At 42.1% G+C, this 17,346-nt stretch overlaps 1 protein-coding gene across 8 annotated transcripts in view; it reads left to right on the top strand.

The window, feature by feature from the left end:
• Window positions 1-17,346, top strand: part of PHACTR1 (phosphatase and actin regulator 1) — a 286,809-nt gene that overhangs the window by 40,374 nt on the left and 229,089 nt on the right. The window contains exon 1 of one of the 8 annotated variants that reach the window (XM_081294443.1): window positions 16,408-16,516. The exons of 2 other annotated variants lie outside the window; for them this stretch is intronic. Coding sequence is in view for 5 of the 6 variants with exons in the window: in XM_081294438.1 (XP_081150564.1) it covers window positions 16,759-17,011 (253 nt within the window). In the remaining variant the exon portion in view is untranslated. 5 more of the 8 variants (XM_081294438.1, XM_081294439.1, XM_081294440.1 and 2 more) reach the window with 5 other exon arrangements.

Here is a 17,346-nt window from a genome sequence, read left to right as displayed (position 1 = left end):
ATAGGCAGATCTCTGGCAAAATTCATTATGAATACCCCAAGAGAAGGTAATATAAAGAGTTGAGGGTCCTGCTTAACAGGAAATTTTTAAACATTTTAAGGAAAAATAAACTTTATGTAAGTCAATTTGAAAACAAATAAAATTGAGAATTTTTCTAGGTAAACTACAAATTTCCAATATTGACTGAAGCAGCAGTAGAAAACTGAAACTTTTGCAGTCAGAAAGGTAGTTGAACCCACAATAAAAAGCTCTGCCAATTAAAAATCATTGGGGCCAAAAGGCTTTGCTGGTGAGTTTCAATAAACATTCAAGAAGCATCACCCTTTTAAGCTGATTGTGGTGGTGCACTCCTGTAATCTCAGCTACTTGGGAGGTTAAGGCACGAGGATTGCAAGTTTGAAGCCAGCCTCAGCAACTTAGGGAGACCCTGGCTCAAAATAAAATATAAAAAGGGCTGGGGATGTGGCTCAGTGGAAGAGCGTCCCTGGTTCAATCCCCAGTGCAAAAAAAAAAAAAAAAAGAATTACCCTTAAATATTCTTAGAGACAAAATGTGAGGTCTCTCCCTTATCTATACTGTTAAAGAAATAAGAAAAAAGGAATGCTTCACAAATCTTTTCATGAGGGTAATTTAATCTTTTTATAAGAACTAGTCAAGTACCATATGAGAGAGAAAATTTATAGTTCAGTCTAACTTATGAACATAGATGCAAAAAACCCTGCGTATGTTTTCAACCAAAGCCCACAAGATATTTAAAAGAAAATGTCATGGCCAATTAGAATAATTCTATTCTTAGTTGGCTTAACCAAGAAAATCTATTCAGGATTTTACTACATTAATACAGCATAGCAAAACATGATAATTATCTTAAAATACATATAAAATATATGTAATATAATTCAATTGACATAAAAAAAATTGTTTTATAAATCAATGAAGAAAGAATGTACGATTCAATAATAGGACCCAGGAGAAAATGGCTCCCCATGTTATAAAAAATAAAATAGTCTTTTAAACTCACCTCATAATTTAAAAATAAATTGGATGGATTAATTATATGTATACTTTTAAGGGCAAATATAGGGACTGGAATTGTAGCTCAGTGGTAGAGCGCTTGCCTAGCCCAAGTGAGGCACTGGGTTCATTCCCCAGCACCACATAAAAAGAGCTAAATAAACAAACTAAAGGTATTTGTCCATCTACAACTAAAATTTTTTTTTTTAAAAAAAGCAAATACAGGTGAAGACTGTAAATCTCATCATAAGAAGGAATTTCTTTGAAAGTCAAAAACTTAAGAAAATAATACAGACATTTGCTGTTTGACTTTTTTTTAAAAAAAGAAGATCTTTTATATGACAAAGAACACATAAAAAGAAACTATTAATAAAGGACTCAACCTAAACATGCAGTTTATAAACACTTGTCACAACAGAAGAAAACTCTTTGCAAAACATTGAGAAAAACAGAAAATACAGGCAATGAATGGACAAAATTATGAAAAAGCAGTTTGCCAAAGGAGAAATGTGACTACCTAATAGGGAATCAGTATATAGCAATTAAATCACCCAGGATACCAATAATAGTAATAATATTGATAACACCAAGTGACAAAGAGGTGGAGAGGAAACTTCCATTGCTGGTGGTGTCATGGAATTGACAGTGACTTTGTGAGACACTGTCGATGACTAAGCTAGCCATATGCATATACCATGATAGAGTTGTTCCAATTCTACTTAAATTCCTTGGAGAAACTATTGCACAGAGTACAAAGGAGAATTTATCAGGATGCGCAGTGTAGGATTGTTTGTCTTTGCCTAATTAGGATACCAACTGAATAGCCCTACATAAGAGTTGTTTAAAAAAAAAAAGCTTTGGTCTAATCATATTGGAATTCTAATACAGTAGGAAATATGAGTGAAGTGAATCTACATGAATCTTACATGAATCAAAATGCAATTATCTTGAAATTTAGTGTTAAATATAGAATGTTACAAAAGGATTCTTAAAATGTGATGCCATTTATGTGCATATGAAATCCACAAAGCAATATTAATCTAGTGCTTGCAAATGCACACATACATAGTAAAAGTAAAAAATAATAATAATAATACAGAAGGAAGACAATCACCAGATTCAGGATAGTAAGTGCCTCTTGGAAAGCGTGTGGATAAGGGAAGATTGGTGGTCTTTGTCTACATCTGTAATTTTTATTTCTTTCTGTTCTTCTTAAAGATGCAATGTTAACATTTTAAAATATAAATGCAGAGATGGGAAGGATTGCATTTTCCATCTTTTCCTTTTCTTTAAAGCATTTCATAACGAAAGCTTAACTGCATACAGGGTGTTATAGTAAATGTTACAATAAATGCATGCAGCAGGTTCCCAAAGGGTACCAGGACTGAGCAGGTAGCCAGGCGTCTCTCAAAGCGTGCTGCTTCCTCTTCCCACATGTGCTTATTAATGCTGTGATACTTAATGCTGAGAAAGAGGATCCTGGGAGAGGTGAGGAGATGGCTGACGTCAGTGGGGAATCAGTCCCCTGGAGGAGGCTTCTGGGAAGTGGTAGGAGGTACCAAGGTGATGAAAGATGCTGTGACAGAGGGAGGAGATGAAGCCTGTCTTGGCTGTCGATCAAGATTGGATATCTCCGGAAGGTTAAATGGTTGTTGCGAGCTCTCATTTCTGTCGAGTGTCACTTTCCACTTCCAGCACTATCAATTCTTCATGCTTCTTTCTTTCTCAGGACACACTTCCAAGAGTTGCAATTTAACATCTGTAAGAGCAAAGAATTGCATTTCTGGAAAGACCTTAGCCATCACCTCCTGGTCCAGCCTCCTCTTTCTATCAATCAGGAACGTATTGATCATTTTGAGGGGAAACCCCTCTGAAAGTTTTATCTTTGTAATTCAGGTAAACTTGCCCTGGCTTTATGGAAGAACAGATCCTCAGGAAAGGTTTATGGAGGAATCAGGGACACACTTTGTCAGGGAAAATGTTCCCTAGTAGACAGTTTAACGAAAATCATATTGGGGTGCATACAGGCAGGTATATAATACATTATAAATGATGTTTATGGATCTTTATGGGAATGAATAATGGAAGAAATCTATTCATTCACATTTCTGAAGAATGAGATGGGGGTGCAGTTTCATCTCACCCTGAAAGTTGGGGATGATTTTTCATCCTAAATAAGGAAGGAATTAGGAAAAGGTGCTCTTAAGGCTTGGTTTTGTGTTCAAATGAAGGAGCGATCGTAGGGCTGAGGGTTCAAATCCATGTGACGGGCAGAAGGATGACCTTGGAAGGAGAACAGCTTATACAGGAGGACAGTGATCTGGGCTGCAATGATGAATTTTAGAACATGACTATACATTGCAAATCAATTTGATTCATAACCCTGCCCAGCACCACCTGCAGTCGCCGATAAACATAATCATCTTTTTCAAGGATTCTCTGTTCTGAAATTCAGTTTCTCCCAGAAAAGGACTCTCCCACCCCTCTCTCTCTCTCTCTCTCTCTCTCTCTCTCTCTCTCTCTCTCTCTCTGACACAGCTATACCTTTTAGCAGAATCTGGCAGCCTAGAAAATGGAATCCTGGGGGTGATATTTCATGAGGACTATCTAGGTTTTAATTGTAAAGAATAAAAGCACCTGTTATGGGTTAGATATTGTGATGCTCGAGTTCGGGACCCCCAAAAGACCACCAGAGACCAAGATCAATGTAAGCAGCAAAGAGGTGTTTATTGTGAGCTAGCTCGGTCCTCCACTCGCACACAGCAACTGGTGACGCTGAGAGGCCCCGAGCCCAGGGTTTGCAGCAGTTTTATACACTCTTTGGGGAAGGCAGGGATCCCATATACATCATAGGATCTCTTAGCAAATCATCGAACACCGAGGGAAAATAAACAACTCTAAAACATGATTAGCACATTCACTGGTGGGAATAAGTTGGGTAAGGGTGATTGGTTACTACAAGAGGGGGATTCATTTGAACTGATTGGTTTAAGCCAAGAGGGGTGTTCATTCGGAATTACATGGTTTCCCAACACCATAAACTACTGGGGTCATCTGGCATCCCAGGAATTTCCCTGTCTCATGCTGATTGGTGGTTGCTAGGGGGTTGCTATGGGTCCCCACCTAGCCCGACTGAGTCAGGGACACCTGGCGCAGCAGATCTCTCCTGTTATTTGTAGATAAACAACTTAGCAGGTGGGAATGTGCCTAGGAGTGCTCTGTGGGTCTTTCCAAGGACAAAGGTCATGTCCCTTCCTTGGACAGGCTTTGCTCTGAGGTAGAGGCTGGTTTTTCAATATGAGCTGTCTTCTAAAAGCTCATGTGTGAGAAAATGCAGGTAAGTTGAGAGATGAAATGACTGGGTTATGAGAGCCTCGACCTCTGGTTAGGTTGAGGCTCTCATAACCCAATCCACATTATGATTAAATCCACGTGAATGAATTACGTGGGTGGTAACTCCAGGCACTGTGTGACACAGCTATACCTTTTAGCAGAGTATGGCCAGAGGAGGCTGGGTGTGTAGCTCAGTGGTGGAACGTTTGCCCAGCATCTGTGGGTTTGATCCCCAACACTGCAAAAAAAGAAAAGAAAAAAAGTGAAATCCAACCAGAAGAGTATTCCCCGCTTTGAAGAAGGACTCTTGTTCACATCTTCTCACCCTGGTTTCCTGGTCTTCCATGTCTTCCTTTAGGAGTCATGTGTAATCATATGCATTAGCCATGGTTAGACCAGAGTGTCCATGAAGGATTCCCCCAATTTGTTAGATGGTCATCAGTGGAGATATCAGCTCAGGTGACACTGATGGGTGGCTGGTATGCAGGGATCATGGATAGTAGTATCAATCTAGATTCCAATCGATCTGGAGTTGAAGATGAGGGTTTTATTGACTCATTCATTTATCGCCCTAGTGACCAGTGCTCTCAAAGCTCTGCACAGTCCCCTCCTGATATTAAATGCATGCGTCTATTTACAATTAACGTTTTGCTGTACATTTGTGGCTAATGGACCGACCCTCTTCTTCCTGGGCCATCATCTTTTTCCTCTTTTATACAGTTTTGAGCTAAAATTGGTTTGGAGAACACAGCGGCACATTGCTCATCTCCTTCAGCAAACAATTCAGTGTGTCAGCTCTATTAGTTCCGTAGTTCAGGGTCTCTCCTGACCTGACAAGATGTCACTGACATTCCAAAGCATTATATGCAATTATATGCATTTCCTTTTTTGTTAGCAGTTACAAATATTTATTTACAGAAAAGCAGCTCAACTCTTTTTTTTTCTTAGAGTTTTTTAAATTAGTTCATTACAGTCATGTAATTTGGGGGCTCATTTTGACATAATTATACAAGCTTGGAATATTATTGGCTTCACTCATTAATTCCTCCTTTCCCTCTCCTTGTTCCTCACCCTGTCCCCTTTCCTCTATTCTATTGATTTTTCTTCTATTTATTTATAATTTCTCAAAATTAGTTTAACTTTCTTTTTAGTCCACGCAGAAATCTCTATCTCATTATTAAGACTTTAAGGAAACTTGGGGAAAATTTTAAGCAGACATTATTTGCTATGATTCTCCTGTGTCTCCTCATACTTTAAAGTACAGGGGTGCAAATCACAAAGCCTGTCTCTGTTGGAAGATGTACTTAAAGTTGAAGCAGTGTCAGTTATTGTTTGATGGTATGCAACTGTCACACACCAAGCTTAGCACTGCCAATACCCACCTTGGGGGCTCACGTTAGAAGAGTGTAATGATGGATAATAGTTCCCAACTGTGCATATACGTTCTCAAACAACTCACAGCTAAATGTGCACCTTTTGAGAAGAATTAGAAGACCCTAATATGCAAATGTGCTAATATGTGGTGGATGGGCTCATGAATGTATTGGTGGGAAAGCTTTAGGTGTGAGGCTTATAGGTCTCCTGCGTAAGTGCCTTAAGGACAGCGTGTGGGAGCTGTGACGTTTACATACCAGGCTCAGGGGGTCCAACAATGTCTGTTCCTTTCTCTTGCAAGCAATAGGAACGTTATGTTTTGAAGATTAGGGTTGAGATGATGCAAGGTTAATTGAAGGGCTTCTTTGCTTTGGGAGGCACTAGCCTGGGAGGGCGTGGCTTGACCTCTTAAAGTCAGGGGAACTTAACCTGGCAGGTTCCAGGTCTCCCTGGCATATTGCCAGTTTGGGAAAAGGAAGAGAAAGGAAACTATCGGAAGGGTGACTGGAAAAGGAACTTTCCATGGTTAGCACTTTCACAAGATTTCCTTTAAACAGCTTCTACACATTTAGATTGGCAAAATGTAAAGATATGTTGATTCAATGGCAAAACAGAGTAAGGATCAGATCTTTATCTTCTTTCTTAATTTCTTTTCTTTTTTCTTTTTATTTAGACAGACTGTGGTCTTGAATTCTTGTGCTTAAGCCAACCTCTTGCCTCAGCCTCTGAGAATAAATGTGCTGGGAGGACAAGTGGGGGAGGTGGCGGATATGCACTGCCCACCCCATTGGTCCTTTTTGTTGAAGTTTGATAAATCCAGTTTTTCACTTGCTGTCTGCCAAAAAAAAAAAAAAAAAAAAAAAAAACCAATATGCATGTTTTAACATGCTTTTAAAATACATTATAAGATTGGGTGTAGAAAGATTATTCATTTCAAAGCTCTTCAAAAAAAAAACTATAAAATAGAAAAGTAGATGTATATCCAGTATGAGCAAGTAGATGTACTTTCACACAGATCACAGGTTGGTTCTTCATCATTACAAAGTGCTTGGGAATTTTCTGGTAGGTTAGCTTGGAAAGGTATTTTGGCCTTCACTGTAGCCTCTTTCCTGTGTGCAAATCGTGGACCACAGCCTCCTTCTTCGGTGAAGGTGGATTTGTCTGGCCTGCATTAACTTCAGACTGGGCTCTGCTGGGTCTGTGCAGTGCAGGTTTTTGCAACTTCATCTCTCTGGCTTCTTCCCTGTGAGATGGAGGCCAGACCCCTCGAACCTTAGCACTATCTTGAGGATTCAATGATAAAATTCTTGGTTAAGGCTTTAAAGTCTTTGCAACACACACAATATGATACAACATTTATTTAATATATATTGAGCAGACTTGCTATTATCTAAGTGTATTTTATAAATTAACATACAATCAAAAAAATTTAAACTTTTTGTTAATAAAAAGATGAGCAGAATTTCTCAAACACACAGGAAGCTCACCAAATAACACATCCCTCCTGCTCCCCCTGCCTCCTTCACAGTGCCCTGCTTCCTATAAGCTCATCACCGTCACCCCGAATGGGTGGTGCTAAAATTGTTGTAATAATTTGTATGGATTATAATAGGCATTACAGAGGAAAAGCTCTACTGAAATGTAATTTATCAAAATAAATTTCATTTCTCTTCAGCCTGACTTCTCTGCTATTAAAAAAAAATCATTTTGGAAGCTCACCAGATCACAGGCTCCCGGAGCTCTGGGAACAGGGTGCAGCCTCACTGTTAGAAGCAGAACTGTTCCTCTGATGGTTTATTTCACAAGTCTTAGAGGACATTTTGAAGTTTTCCTCAGTGAATTAGACCATCTTATTTGGAAGATGTCATTTGCATGTCACCCTTTTATGAACCTGTCAAAAATTCTTAACTATCCCTGAGACTGGCCACCCAGAGTGTCATGCACGCCCAGTTCCCATTTAGGGGTGACCAAAGTTCTCACACTTGGAAAAAGGGCCAATCTCGGTGGCAGCCAGTGTGACGTTATCCGCTGGCCTTATTGCACCTGCTCGAGAGCAACAGTGGTGATTCTGTCCTGCTGGCTGGTTATCATTAGCTGGCCCTGATCTTTGTCCAATCGTCCTGAGAGGCCCACTGCACCTTAGACACAACCCCACCCCTGAGAGGATCACATTGGCGAGTGCACAACGGCAGCCTGTTTTAAAGACTGAAAGGGCAGGAATCTGCCAATATAGATAATAGATAAGAAACTGTGCGTTCTATTTTTATCCCTGTCCCCTTTACCACCAGCCGCTCTGCTCGGCGTGGCAGCCAAGGTTTCTGTGTCCTGTGCCTGTATTCTGATAACCTTTCTTGGTTGTGTTTTATGATGCCATATGCTTCTGTCCTAAAATAGTGCTGAGGGTCCTCTGATGAAAAACACCTACCGGCTCTCTGGATGTCAGGGGGATGTTTAGGGAGGGAAAGGTGTGTGCGTGGCTGCTACACATATTTCAGCTCCTGTTTCTACTTGGCAAGATGCTAATTTGTGGCACCTGGGAAAAGAATTGAATCCCATTCAGTTGCTGTTTCCCGAAGTGTGAAAGGAAAACAGTAGTTCCATCTTAGGGTGTTGGTATGCTGATTAAATAAGGTCACACACACATATTCACACACACATACACACACACACACACACACACACATCATTGCTGTGTTTATCTTGATAGGCTAGGCTAGATGCTGCTGCAGTTAAAAACAACTCCAAAATTTCAGTCTCTTGAGACAAGCTTGTTTCTGGTTAGTATGACCATTGTCAAGGCTCTTCTTTTAGTCAGCCTTGCATTACTGTGACAAAACACCTGAGATAATTAATAATGGAATGATGTTATGTTGGCTCACGGTCTCAGAGGTTTCAGTCCATGGTTGTTTAGTCCTGTTGCGAGACCGTGTGGCAGAGGAGGCTGTGCTCCTTCCTGGAAGCAGGAAAGGAAGGAAGGGCCTCTGATATGCCCTTCAAGGACACGCCCCCAAAGACCTAACTTCCTCCCACTAGGCCCCACCTCTCAAAGGTTCCCTTACCTCCTAATAGTGCCACCCTGGAACCACGCCTTCAACACACAAGTCTTTGGGGGACATTCAAGACTATATCAGCTCACTCCAGAATCCCAGAAGCAGCAGCCACCATCTTGAAACCAGCTCATCACTCAAAGGTTGGAACTGGTGACCTGGCTCTGCCCATCCATAAGAGGATCTGGCTGTACAAACTGCAGTCCTGCCTTGTACCTCAAGATGGTACATCAGGGGCTGGGGCTGGGGCTCAGAGGTAGAGCACTTGCCTTGCATGTGTGAGGCACTGGGTTCAATCCTCAGCACCCCGTAAAAATAAAGGTATTTTGTCCACATATAACTAAAAAATAGATATATTTTTTAAAAAGATGGTACATCAGAAATATTTGGAGAACAATAGCAATATCCACAATATGTATTTTATAAAAATGAGATCTAGATATAGTCAGTTCTCTGAATTTTAATTTTTTCATTTAATAATATATTGTGTAAATTCTTCCAAGACAACTTTTTTATATTCAACTCATTATTTTTAGTGACACTGTGCTGTAAATATACCACACATATGCAGTCATTTCTTTACTGGTGGCTTTATTAATTTATTTATTTTATTACAATATAAACACATCTAATAGCACCTCTGTCATGGTACTTTTACTTCTATAAAATAAGTAATTGGAAGTGTTTAAATCTAAAAAGAAAAGAAGAAAGAAAGAAAGACAGGCCTGGTTCTAAAAAGGAAACATATGTTATAACTCTTTTTAATTATAGGATTTATAATTTGGAGCAAAATGAAACGAAACTAAATACTTTGGAACAACCATAGTTCTCACTTATTAATCTTTGACAGTTCTGATGCTCTACCTCATCTGTCCTGTTTTCCTCCAGACATGAGCAACCAGAGCTGATACCAAGTTTTTAAACCTACAACAAGGGCCTTCCTTGGATATTGGCAATAAGGACTTTAAAGAAGCTACAAGATCTTGCAGAAAATTTCCCCCTGGATCTTTTCCCTGTCATAGTCACAAGAGCGACATTTGCTTTAACAACATAGCTTGTTGTAGGGAAGGTCCTACCATTTGGGCTCAAGATCGAGACTGTTCCATACTACTTCTCATCATGACAATTCAGAAAGATAAAGGAGCCACTGCTGTCTGGGGGCTGAGGATATAGCTCAGTTGATGGAGTGCTTGCCTTGCATGCACCAGGTCCCCAGCACCAAAAAACAAAACAAAATACTGCTGCAGTCAAGGAGCTCCAGGAATGGACTCCTGGTGGCCCTCACTCAGTCACCTCTTTTGTCTAAATGATTCTACTCTCCTCTCTCTTCCTGTTGCTATCTGTTGTGTGTTTGCAGAATAATGTGCACAGAATAATCCCTTGGTAAGCATAATTGTCATAAGCCTAGAAGTAAATTTGCTTTCTATTCAACGTTTTAGGGGGGAAAAAACTCTCAACTCTCAAGAAAAAACTCTCAATTAACAACAAACAAGTAAAAAAAAAAAACAAAACAAAGCAAAAAAACTCACAAAAAAGGAAAAAAGAATATCATTTAGCTATCTCAACTATATTCATAAAAACCCTGTTCTAAAAGCAGCCATGTAAAATGTTTCTGTGACCCTGCTATGCACAGACTTCTCCCTGAAAGTCACACCAGAAACCTAACAGAGTGGATTAAGAAAGAAGAATGGGAAAAGGAAGGTCAAAAGAGTGTTCTTTTAGGCTCCAAAACATAGGTGGAAGAAAAATACTAAGAGAGAAAACCTTTCTTATGGGAGAGAAAAGCATGTGTGGCTTCTTTCAAATCTTTATCTGCAAGAGCAACATGCAAAATGTTTAAGAAGTGGACTTGCAAGATGCACAAGGAACATTCAACCTATTAGAAGAGATACCAGTCATAAACAATCCATGCAGCTGGACCAGTGCACAGGGGCTCAACATGAGCTCCACTTGTTACATCACTGAGTTGCCTACAGAATTTTCACCAGCCTCTCACATTGAGCCCTGATCACATCTCCTTACTCAGAAGTCCCCTCTTACTTGTGGTTTCTCTTTGCCCAGTGTCAGTTATTGGTGGTCCTCTACAGTCCAAAAATATTAAATGGAAAATTCCGTAAACAATTCATACATTTTAAATTGCACAGCATTCTGAATAGTGTGATGAAATCCTGTGCCATCCTGCTGTGTCCTACCCCAGACAGGAATCATCCCTTGGTCTAGTGTCTCCCTGTTGTATATGCTCCCTGCCCTTTGGTCTTTTAGTAGTTGATCTGGCTATCAGATCAACTGATTCAGTATCAGGGTGCTTGTGTTCAGATAATCCTTATTTTACATAATAATTGCCCCAAATTGCAAGAGTAATGATGTTGGCAATTTGGGTATGCAAAAAGAGAGAGAGAGAGAGAGAGAGAGAGAGAGAGAGAGAGAGAGAGAGAGAGAGGAAGAAGAAGAAGAAGAAGAAGAAGAAGAAGAAGAAGAAGAAGAAGAAGAAGAAGAAGAAGAAAAGAAAAATGCTACAAAGTGCTTCCTTTTAATGAAAAGTTAGGGAAGAAAATGATGCTATGCTGAGGTTTCAGAGTTCTACAGTAAGAAAACCATGTAGTATACATATGGTTCGGTATACTCTGCAGGTTCAGCATCCATTCATCCACTGAGAGTCTTAGAAGGTATCCCTGGTGGCTATGAGTGGACTGCTCTACTAACTATGAGAAGGTCTGGGAGCTGTATCTTCACTTGATGACAGTCTATTTCCTTTCCATCCATATGCTCATTCTGTCATCTGCCAAAACAACAAAATACACACCAACAATGACATCACACACATAAGCACAACTGCAGCCGTACACTACGCTTCTGTGCTCATGAACTCATGAGAAGTAATTTTTCACCATTTTCTAAATTTGCATTTTGTAGATTTGCTTACAGTTCTGCTTTTTTTCTTTTTCTTTCTTTCTTTTTTAAATTTATTCTAATTAGTGACATGTGACAATAGAATACACTTGAAGTATAACTTCTCATTTTTCTGGTTGTATGTGACGTAGAGTTACACCGGTCATGTAGTCATGTATGCACATAAGGTAACAAAGTCCAATTCATTCTACTATCCTTCCTACCCTTCTGCCCCCTCCCCTCCCTCCACTCCCCTCTGCCTAATCCAAAGTACCTTTATTCTTCCCTAGCCCCCACCCCTTATTGTGGATTACCATCCGCATATCAGAGAAGACATTCAGACTGTGGTTTGGGGGATTGGCTTTGACACACTATACATTTATATCCAACCTAGAAAGAGCTAGGTACTATTCTTATGTTAGGATGATAACATTGTTAATGTTTCCAGAGTAGTCCCTAGGGCTGGTGTAACAAATGATCACAACAAAGTTGGGGGCTTGAAGCAACAATCTCTTATTTTCCTATAGCTCTGGAAACGGAAGTCTAAGTGTCAGATCAGCAGCAAACCCTCCAGAGGTGCTTGGGGAGATCCCGCTGCTGACCTTCTTCCAGCTGTTGGCATTACCTAGACTGAGTCACTCAGTCTCTGAGTCCAACTTCACATGCTGCCGCCTGCCTCTTTTTTCTATGTCTCTCCCAGTGTCTGTTACAGGAACACTTGCTGTCGGATGCTGGGACCACCCAGATAATCTGGGATGATCTCCTCTTTTCGAAATCTTTAATTACATCTGCAAAGACCCTTTTTCTAAATGAGGTCACATTCATATGTTCCAAAGATCTGACATTCAATCTGTTGCAGAGAGGATAGGAACGAGAAAGGGGGCAGAAACAGGAGGAAAATGGGATGGATAACTGGAGTTTAAATCAAAGAGAAAAAAACTGACTGAGAAAGGAAAAAAAGGATTTAAAAAATATCTTCTTACCTCCACTATGGGTAGTCATTTCTATCTAAGCACACCTCTCTGAAAGGGTCCATTGCTTCGCCCTCTTTTGACCTTAATATGTTATATTTCCACTGTCTTTTTCATAGGAGTTACAGAAATTCATCAGGATTTCCAAATCTCTGCCCTTAATTTTGATTGTGTCTCCTTTAAGCTAAGAATGATGGGGTTCAAAATGATTCACATGCTGCTTCTTACATTCAGATTTTGGGGGTTTCAAGGTCTGCAGTTGCCTTCTCGTCACTCTAATGGTGGGATCTTCTAGGAAGTACAGTTTTTAGTCACTGCCCTTGCTGGGTCTAACAGGTACTTCCAGACCAGTGGCTGCTTGCCTGGGATCCACTCCACCCCCCACCACAATCTCCTTGTCCAGGAACTTGCCACCACTACTGCCACCCCTCTGCCCCAGTTGCTACAGATACACTTTCCCAGGGAATTCCTCCATGAGCTCCCTCTTTTCCACATTGGCCACTGCAGAACTCTCTTTGCACGTGGCCCCCACTTTGCATGTGAGAATGACTAAATGCATTATTTTCCGTAGCTCTTCCTAGGTATGAATTTGCACACATTTTCAGTTTTGTGTGTTCTGTGACTCAGTTTGGTGTGTTCTATTATTATTATTCATGGAGGGCACCCTCTTTCCCATAACTTTTAAGCATCAAGAGATCAGGAGTCTTATTTATGATTTATTTTGGAACCAAAATATCCGTTCCTCTGGTAGGCAATTAATAATTATTGGGCTGATTCCTATGGAAATTACCAACTAGGGTGTGCTTCTCAAGCCTCAGTGTGCATCCAGATCACCTGAAGTTCTTTGTAAAGTGCAGATTCTGAGACAGAGCTTGCATTTCTAATAAGCTACCAGGTAATTGAGATCTGCTGGCCCCTGGGGCCACATTTTGAGTAGCAAGGTCCAGATCAAATAAGTTTCCAGAAGGGTATCCACAGGTTAAGTATATTCTGAAGACTGGATGAAGAGGAGACTGTCATGTAGCTCAGTGACGCTGAGAGTGATAACAGGATTTTTCCCCCCATTTAAATCATCTTTGTATAAATTCCATGCAAGCCACACAGGCCTGGGTTTGAGTGATGAAGTGCACTGGATTCTCCTTCTCTTTAGTATTTTCTCCCTTCCTTTTACAAGTGAAAATAATAGCCTATAATGTTTTTTTTTCCTAGAACACTGTAGGATGACCAGTTTTCTTACATTATCAACTCAGGGAGGTAACTATCAACAATAGCAACCAAATTAAGCCATAATTGTGAGGTTCATAATTAAACATATGTGTGTCTGATGGGAGGAGACAAAGGACATCTCTAGGCATCAAGAGCTATGAGGAAATTATAATAGTGGACATCAGAAAAAAGGCTTTGCTGAGGTGGCCTACAGTGGCCAGAGAAGGTCGAGAAAATGCTTGGATATGTGTCACATTAGCCCTGATGCTGGCTGAGGCAAGGTGCTTTCTGAAGCCACCAGATACAGCTACCAGCTTCCAATCTGCCACCAGTGCTAAGGCACATTGCCACTTGGTCCCTTCTTTATCTGCCTGCTGTAGAAGACAGCACTTTTCTGCTTCTGAAACTTCAACTAATTGTCCCTGAGTTCAGCCTGAGTCACTAAAATTCATACATCTTCCAAGACCAAGTTTCCATGATGATGGAAATATTCTATTAGTTTCTCCAGTGAATACAGCTGCCTCCAGATGCATGTGGCTACTGAGCACTTGAATTGGGGCCAGTGCAGCAAAGAGACTGAATTTGAATTTTATTGAATTGGAATTAACTTAAATGTAAATAGGTACACAGGGCAAGTGGGTGCCATATTGGATATCACTGCTTAAACGCTGCGAACTCAGGTAGTACCATTTAGGAAGATGGCCCAACAAACAAGAAATACAGCTCTCCAAGGCAAACCAAAGGCCTTTACACACTTAACTTGAATAAGGAGCCCACACACTTCGGGGCACATCCTTTGATATCTGAGTCTAAGCTGAAGGCTGTGTCAGGGTTTGCTATGCTACAATCACAGCACCACTCGGCCAATTAAGATAGGGACACACAGAGCCCTTAGGTTTGACTTAGAATATAGCGAGTGAATAAAAGATTGCTTTGGGCTCAGTTGTTTTAATAAGCCCAGATGGGGTTTCTGCAGGTCTCCTGTTCTGACCTCTGGGGCAGAGAGTAAAGTGTTTTTCCATTTTACTGGTAATTTAAAAAATACAGTTCTGAAAAGATGTAATGGGCTGTCAATACAGAGTCTCCTCTTTTCCAAAGGGTGTTAGGTGATGCAGTTTGGAGGATGAGACTGAGGATTAGAAAAAGAGAATGACAAATGTTTCCCCATGACAATGCAATACCTGTTCAGTGGATCCTTTGTCACCTCTAAGATAAGGTTTATAATTAGCCAGGGACCCAGTGATAAGAATGAGCAGGTTTAGTGGCATTTACCTGTGACTGGTTGGGCTTGTCATCTGGGGAGAAGGGAGAGGTTACAGAAGCCCTTGGTAGACAAGCAGGGACTGGGATCTAATTAAAGAGGGCACAGCTCTCACACTTGCCTTCTTCTTCTGTCCCTGACATCTCCTGGTGCAGACCATCGCAGCTGGATCCCAGACTTTCCAAATAAAAGAAACTCTTACCGTGCTGATTTGGGCAGAATGTTTTGCAGATGAGAAATCGTGTAAATGATAGGATGATAGAATTGAGCATACAGAAGAATATTATGATACAGTTATTTAATCTCCCTAGTAGATTGTTGACCCTTTTACCTGTGAGGTGAAATGTCCATGTCGAATATGCCCAGTTGGAGGAGAGACCAGCAATGACCTGCCTTTTGCAAAAGTTCCAGTCCCAGGAAATTGTAATTAGCTCTGCAGAAATTCCTGGAAACAACTGGAAGTAATAGCACATTTTAAAAATGCCACTATCTTGGTAGGCTGGAAGAAAGAGCAAGGTTGTGACTCAGAGGGAATGGGGTGCAGTGGAAAGAAAACACGCACCTGGCTGTGAACACCTGTTTCTCAGTTTATGCTTTGCATCAGAATAAACTGGAGAGCTTGAAAAGCGACAGATTCCTGGGCCCTACATGTACCTACTAAGCCAGAATCCCAGAACTTCTATAGTTGTTAAATAGAGCCAGCCAGGGGATTGTGGTGTGGGGCTTCTCTAAAATGTGATTGACAACTTCCTCGGGATGATTGAGTGAATCGGTGGCTTATTGGATGTAATATGATTTAAAACAAAAACCGAAATAAGTCAAGGTTCAATTACTTTTAGTGGTCATTGCTACTGAGCCATGGAGTTGTCTTCTTTAAGACACTGCCCTCTCTTGCAAAACCTCTGTAGATGTCACTTGCCTTGCTAAGCCTTATTCACTGTGCTAGGACATCTGGAAGATTCAGTGCAATTAACTAGTGTTCCAAAGTCGCAAGTTGTATTTGAGTCTGGATAGTGTTAATGATCCTGGTGTAAGGTCCCCTTCATTTGGGGGGATGCATTTCAACTGGGGGTGAAAACCTCAGTTATCCAGTTAACAGGTTGTCTGCTCCCGGGAAACTCAGGGGGACATGGAGGGGACCCACCAGAGGATGGTAATTTGTTCTGGCCGAGAATCGCTTCCACCCCAGGGCTCTGGGCTCAGCTGCCTTGTGTGTGGTACATCTTGCTTTCATTTGGCAGCGTTAGGCTTGCAGAAGGGGGGCGGGGGGGTGTGCTGGCATTCTGCCCTGGCACTCCGGAGAGGAGGTAGCGGCAAAGCCAGCAGGCTCTGAATTGCTGGGGCCAGATTACCTAGGGGTGGGGCTACCAGAGGAGGATGTGCACGTGAGACCCCGAGCTGGAGCGAGTGGAGCGTCTCAGGTAGGACTGAGGAGCGCCTTCCGCAGTCCCTCCTCGGGCCTCGGGATTCGGATTGGCTCGGGCAGCGAGGTCGGCGAGGTCAAGACCCCTTCGGCGACTTCCCCGAGCCGCCCCGCCGCGGTGGCGTTGGTGTCGCGCGGCGGGGGCGGGGCGAAGCGGGGGCATGCTGGCCAGGCGGAGGGGCGCGAGTGGCAGCGCTCGGGGGCCCGAGCAGCGCCCGGTCCGGGGCTCCCGGGGGCCGGATGGCGGAGCCCACGCGCGCCGCGAAGCCGGGGAGGTTTGCGCTCCGCTCGCCGCGCTGCAGGGAGGGCGCGGTGCCAGGCGCGAGCGCCAAGAAACCCAAAAAGAAAGCTTTTTATTTGCTGGGGATGAAGCCCCTGAAGGAGCCCGCCCCCAACAACAACAACAACGTGTCCTTTGTGATCCACTGTCAACTAGGCAAGGAGATCAAACACATTTGCAGCAACTGCAGTCGGGGGGAGGACGCCCGGGACGGTGAGTGCTGGGGCCCGTCGGGGCGGCGGCGGTGGCGGGAGGTGGCACTGCCGGTCCCCAGTTTGGGCGCAGCGGGAGACTGCTGCCTAGAGAACTGCGGGGACATCCGCCCTCTACCCAGGCATGACACCCGCCCGCCTGGCACTTTGCGGAGTGTCATCCAAAGCCAAACCCGCCTCGCAGTTCTGCATCTCCCACGGATGTGTATGCTCCTCAAAACGAGGGGTTTGAAGCAGTTAAAGGAGCAACTCTGGAATTTTTATACGGGAAGGTGGGGCGTTTGGGGATTTGTCTGCAGCAATATTAAAAAAAAAAAAAAAGATGGTCCACTTGCT

This window comes from Spermophilus citellus, assembly GCF_964194105.1.
Source record: "Spermophilus citellus genome assembly, chromosome: 5".
NCBI lineage: Eukaryota > Metazoa > Chordata > Mammalia > Rodentia > Sciuridae > Spermophilus > Spermophilus citellus.
The sequence above is the reverse complement of the archived record's forward strand: the minus strand, read 5'-3'. Positions and strand labels throughout refer to the sequence as shown.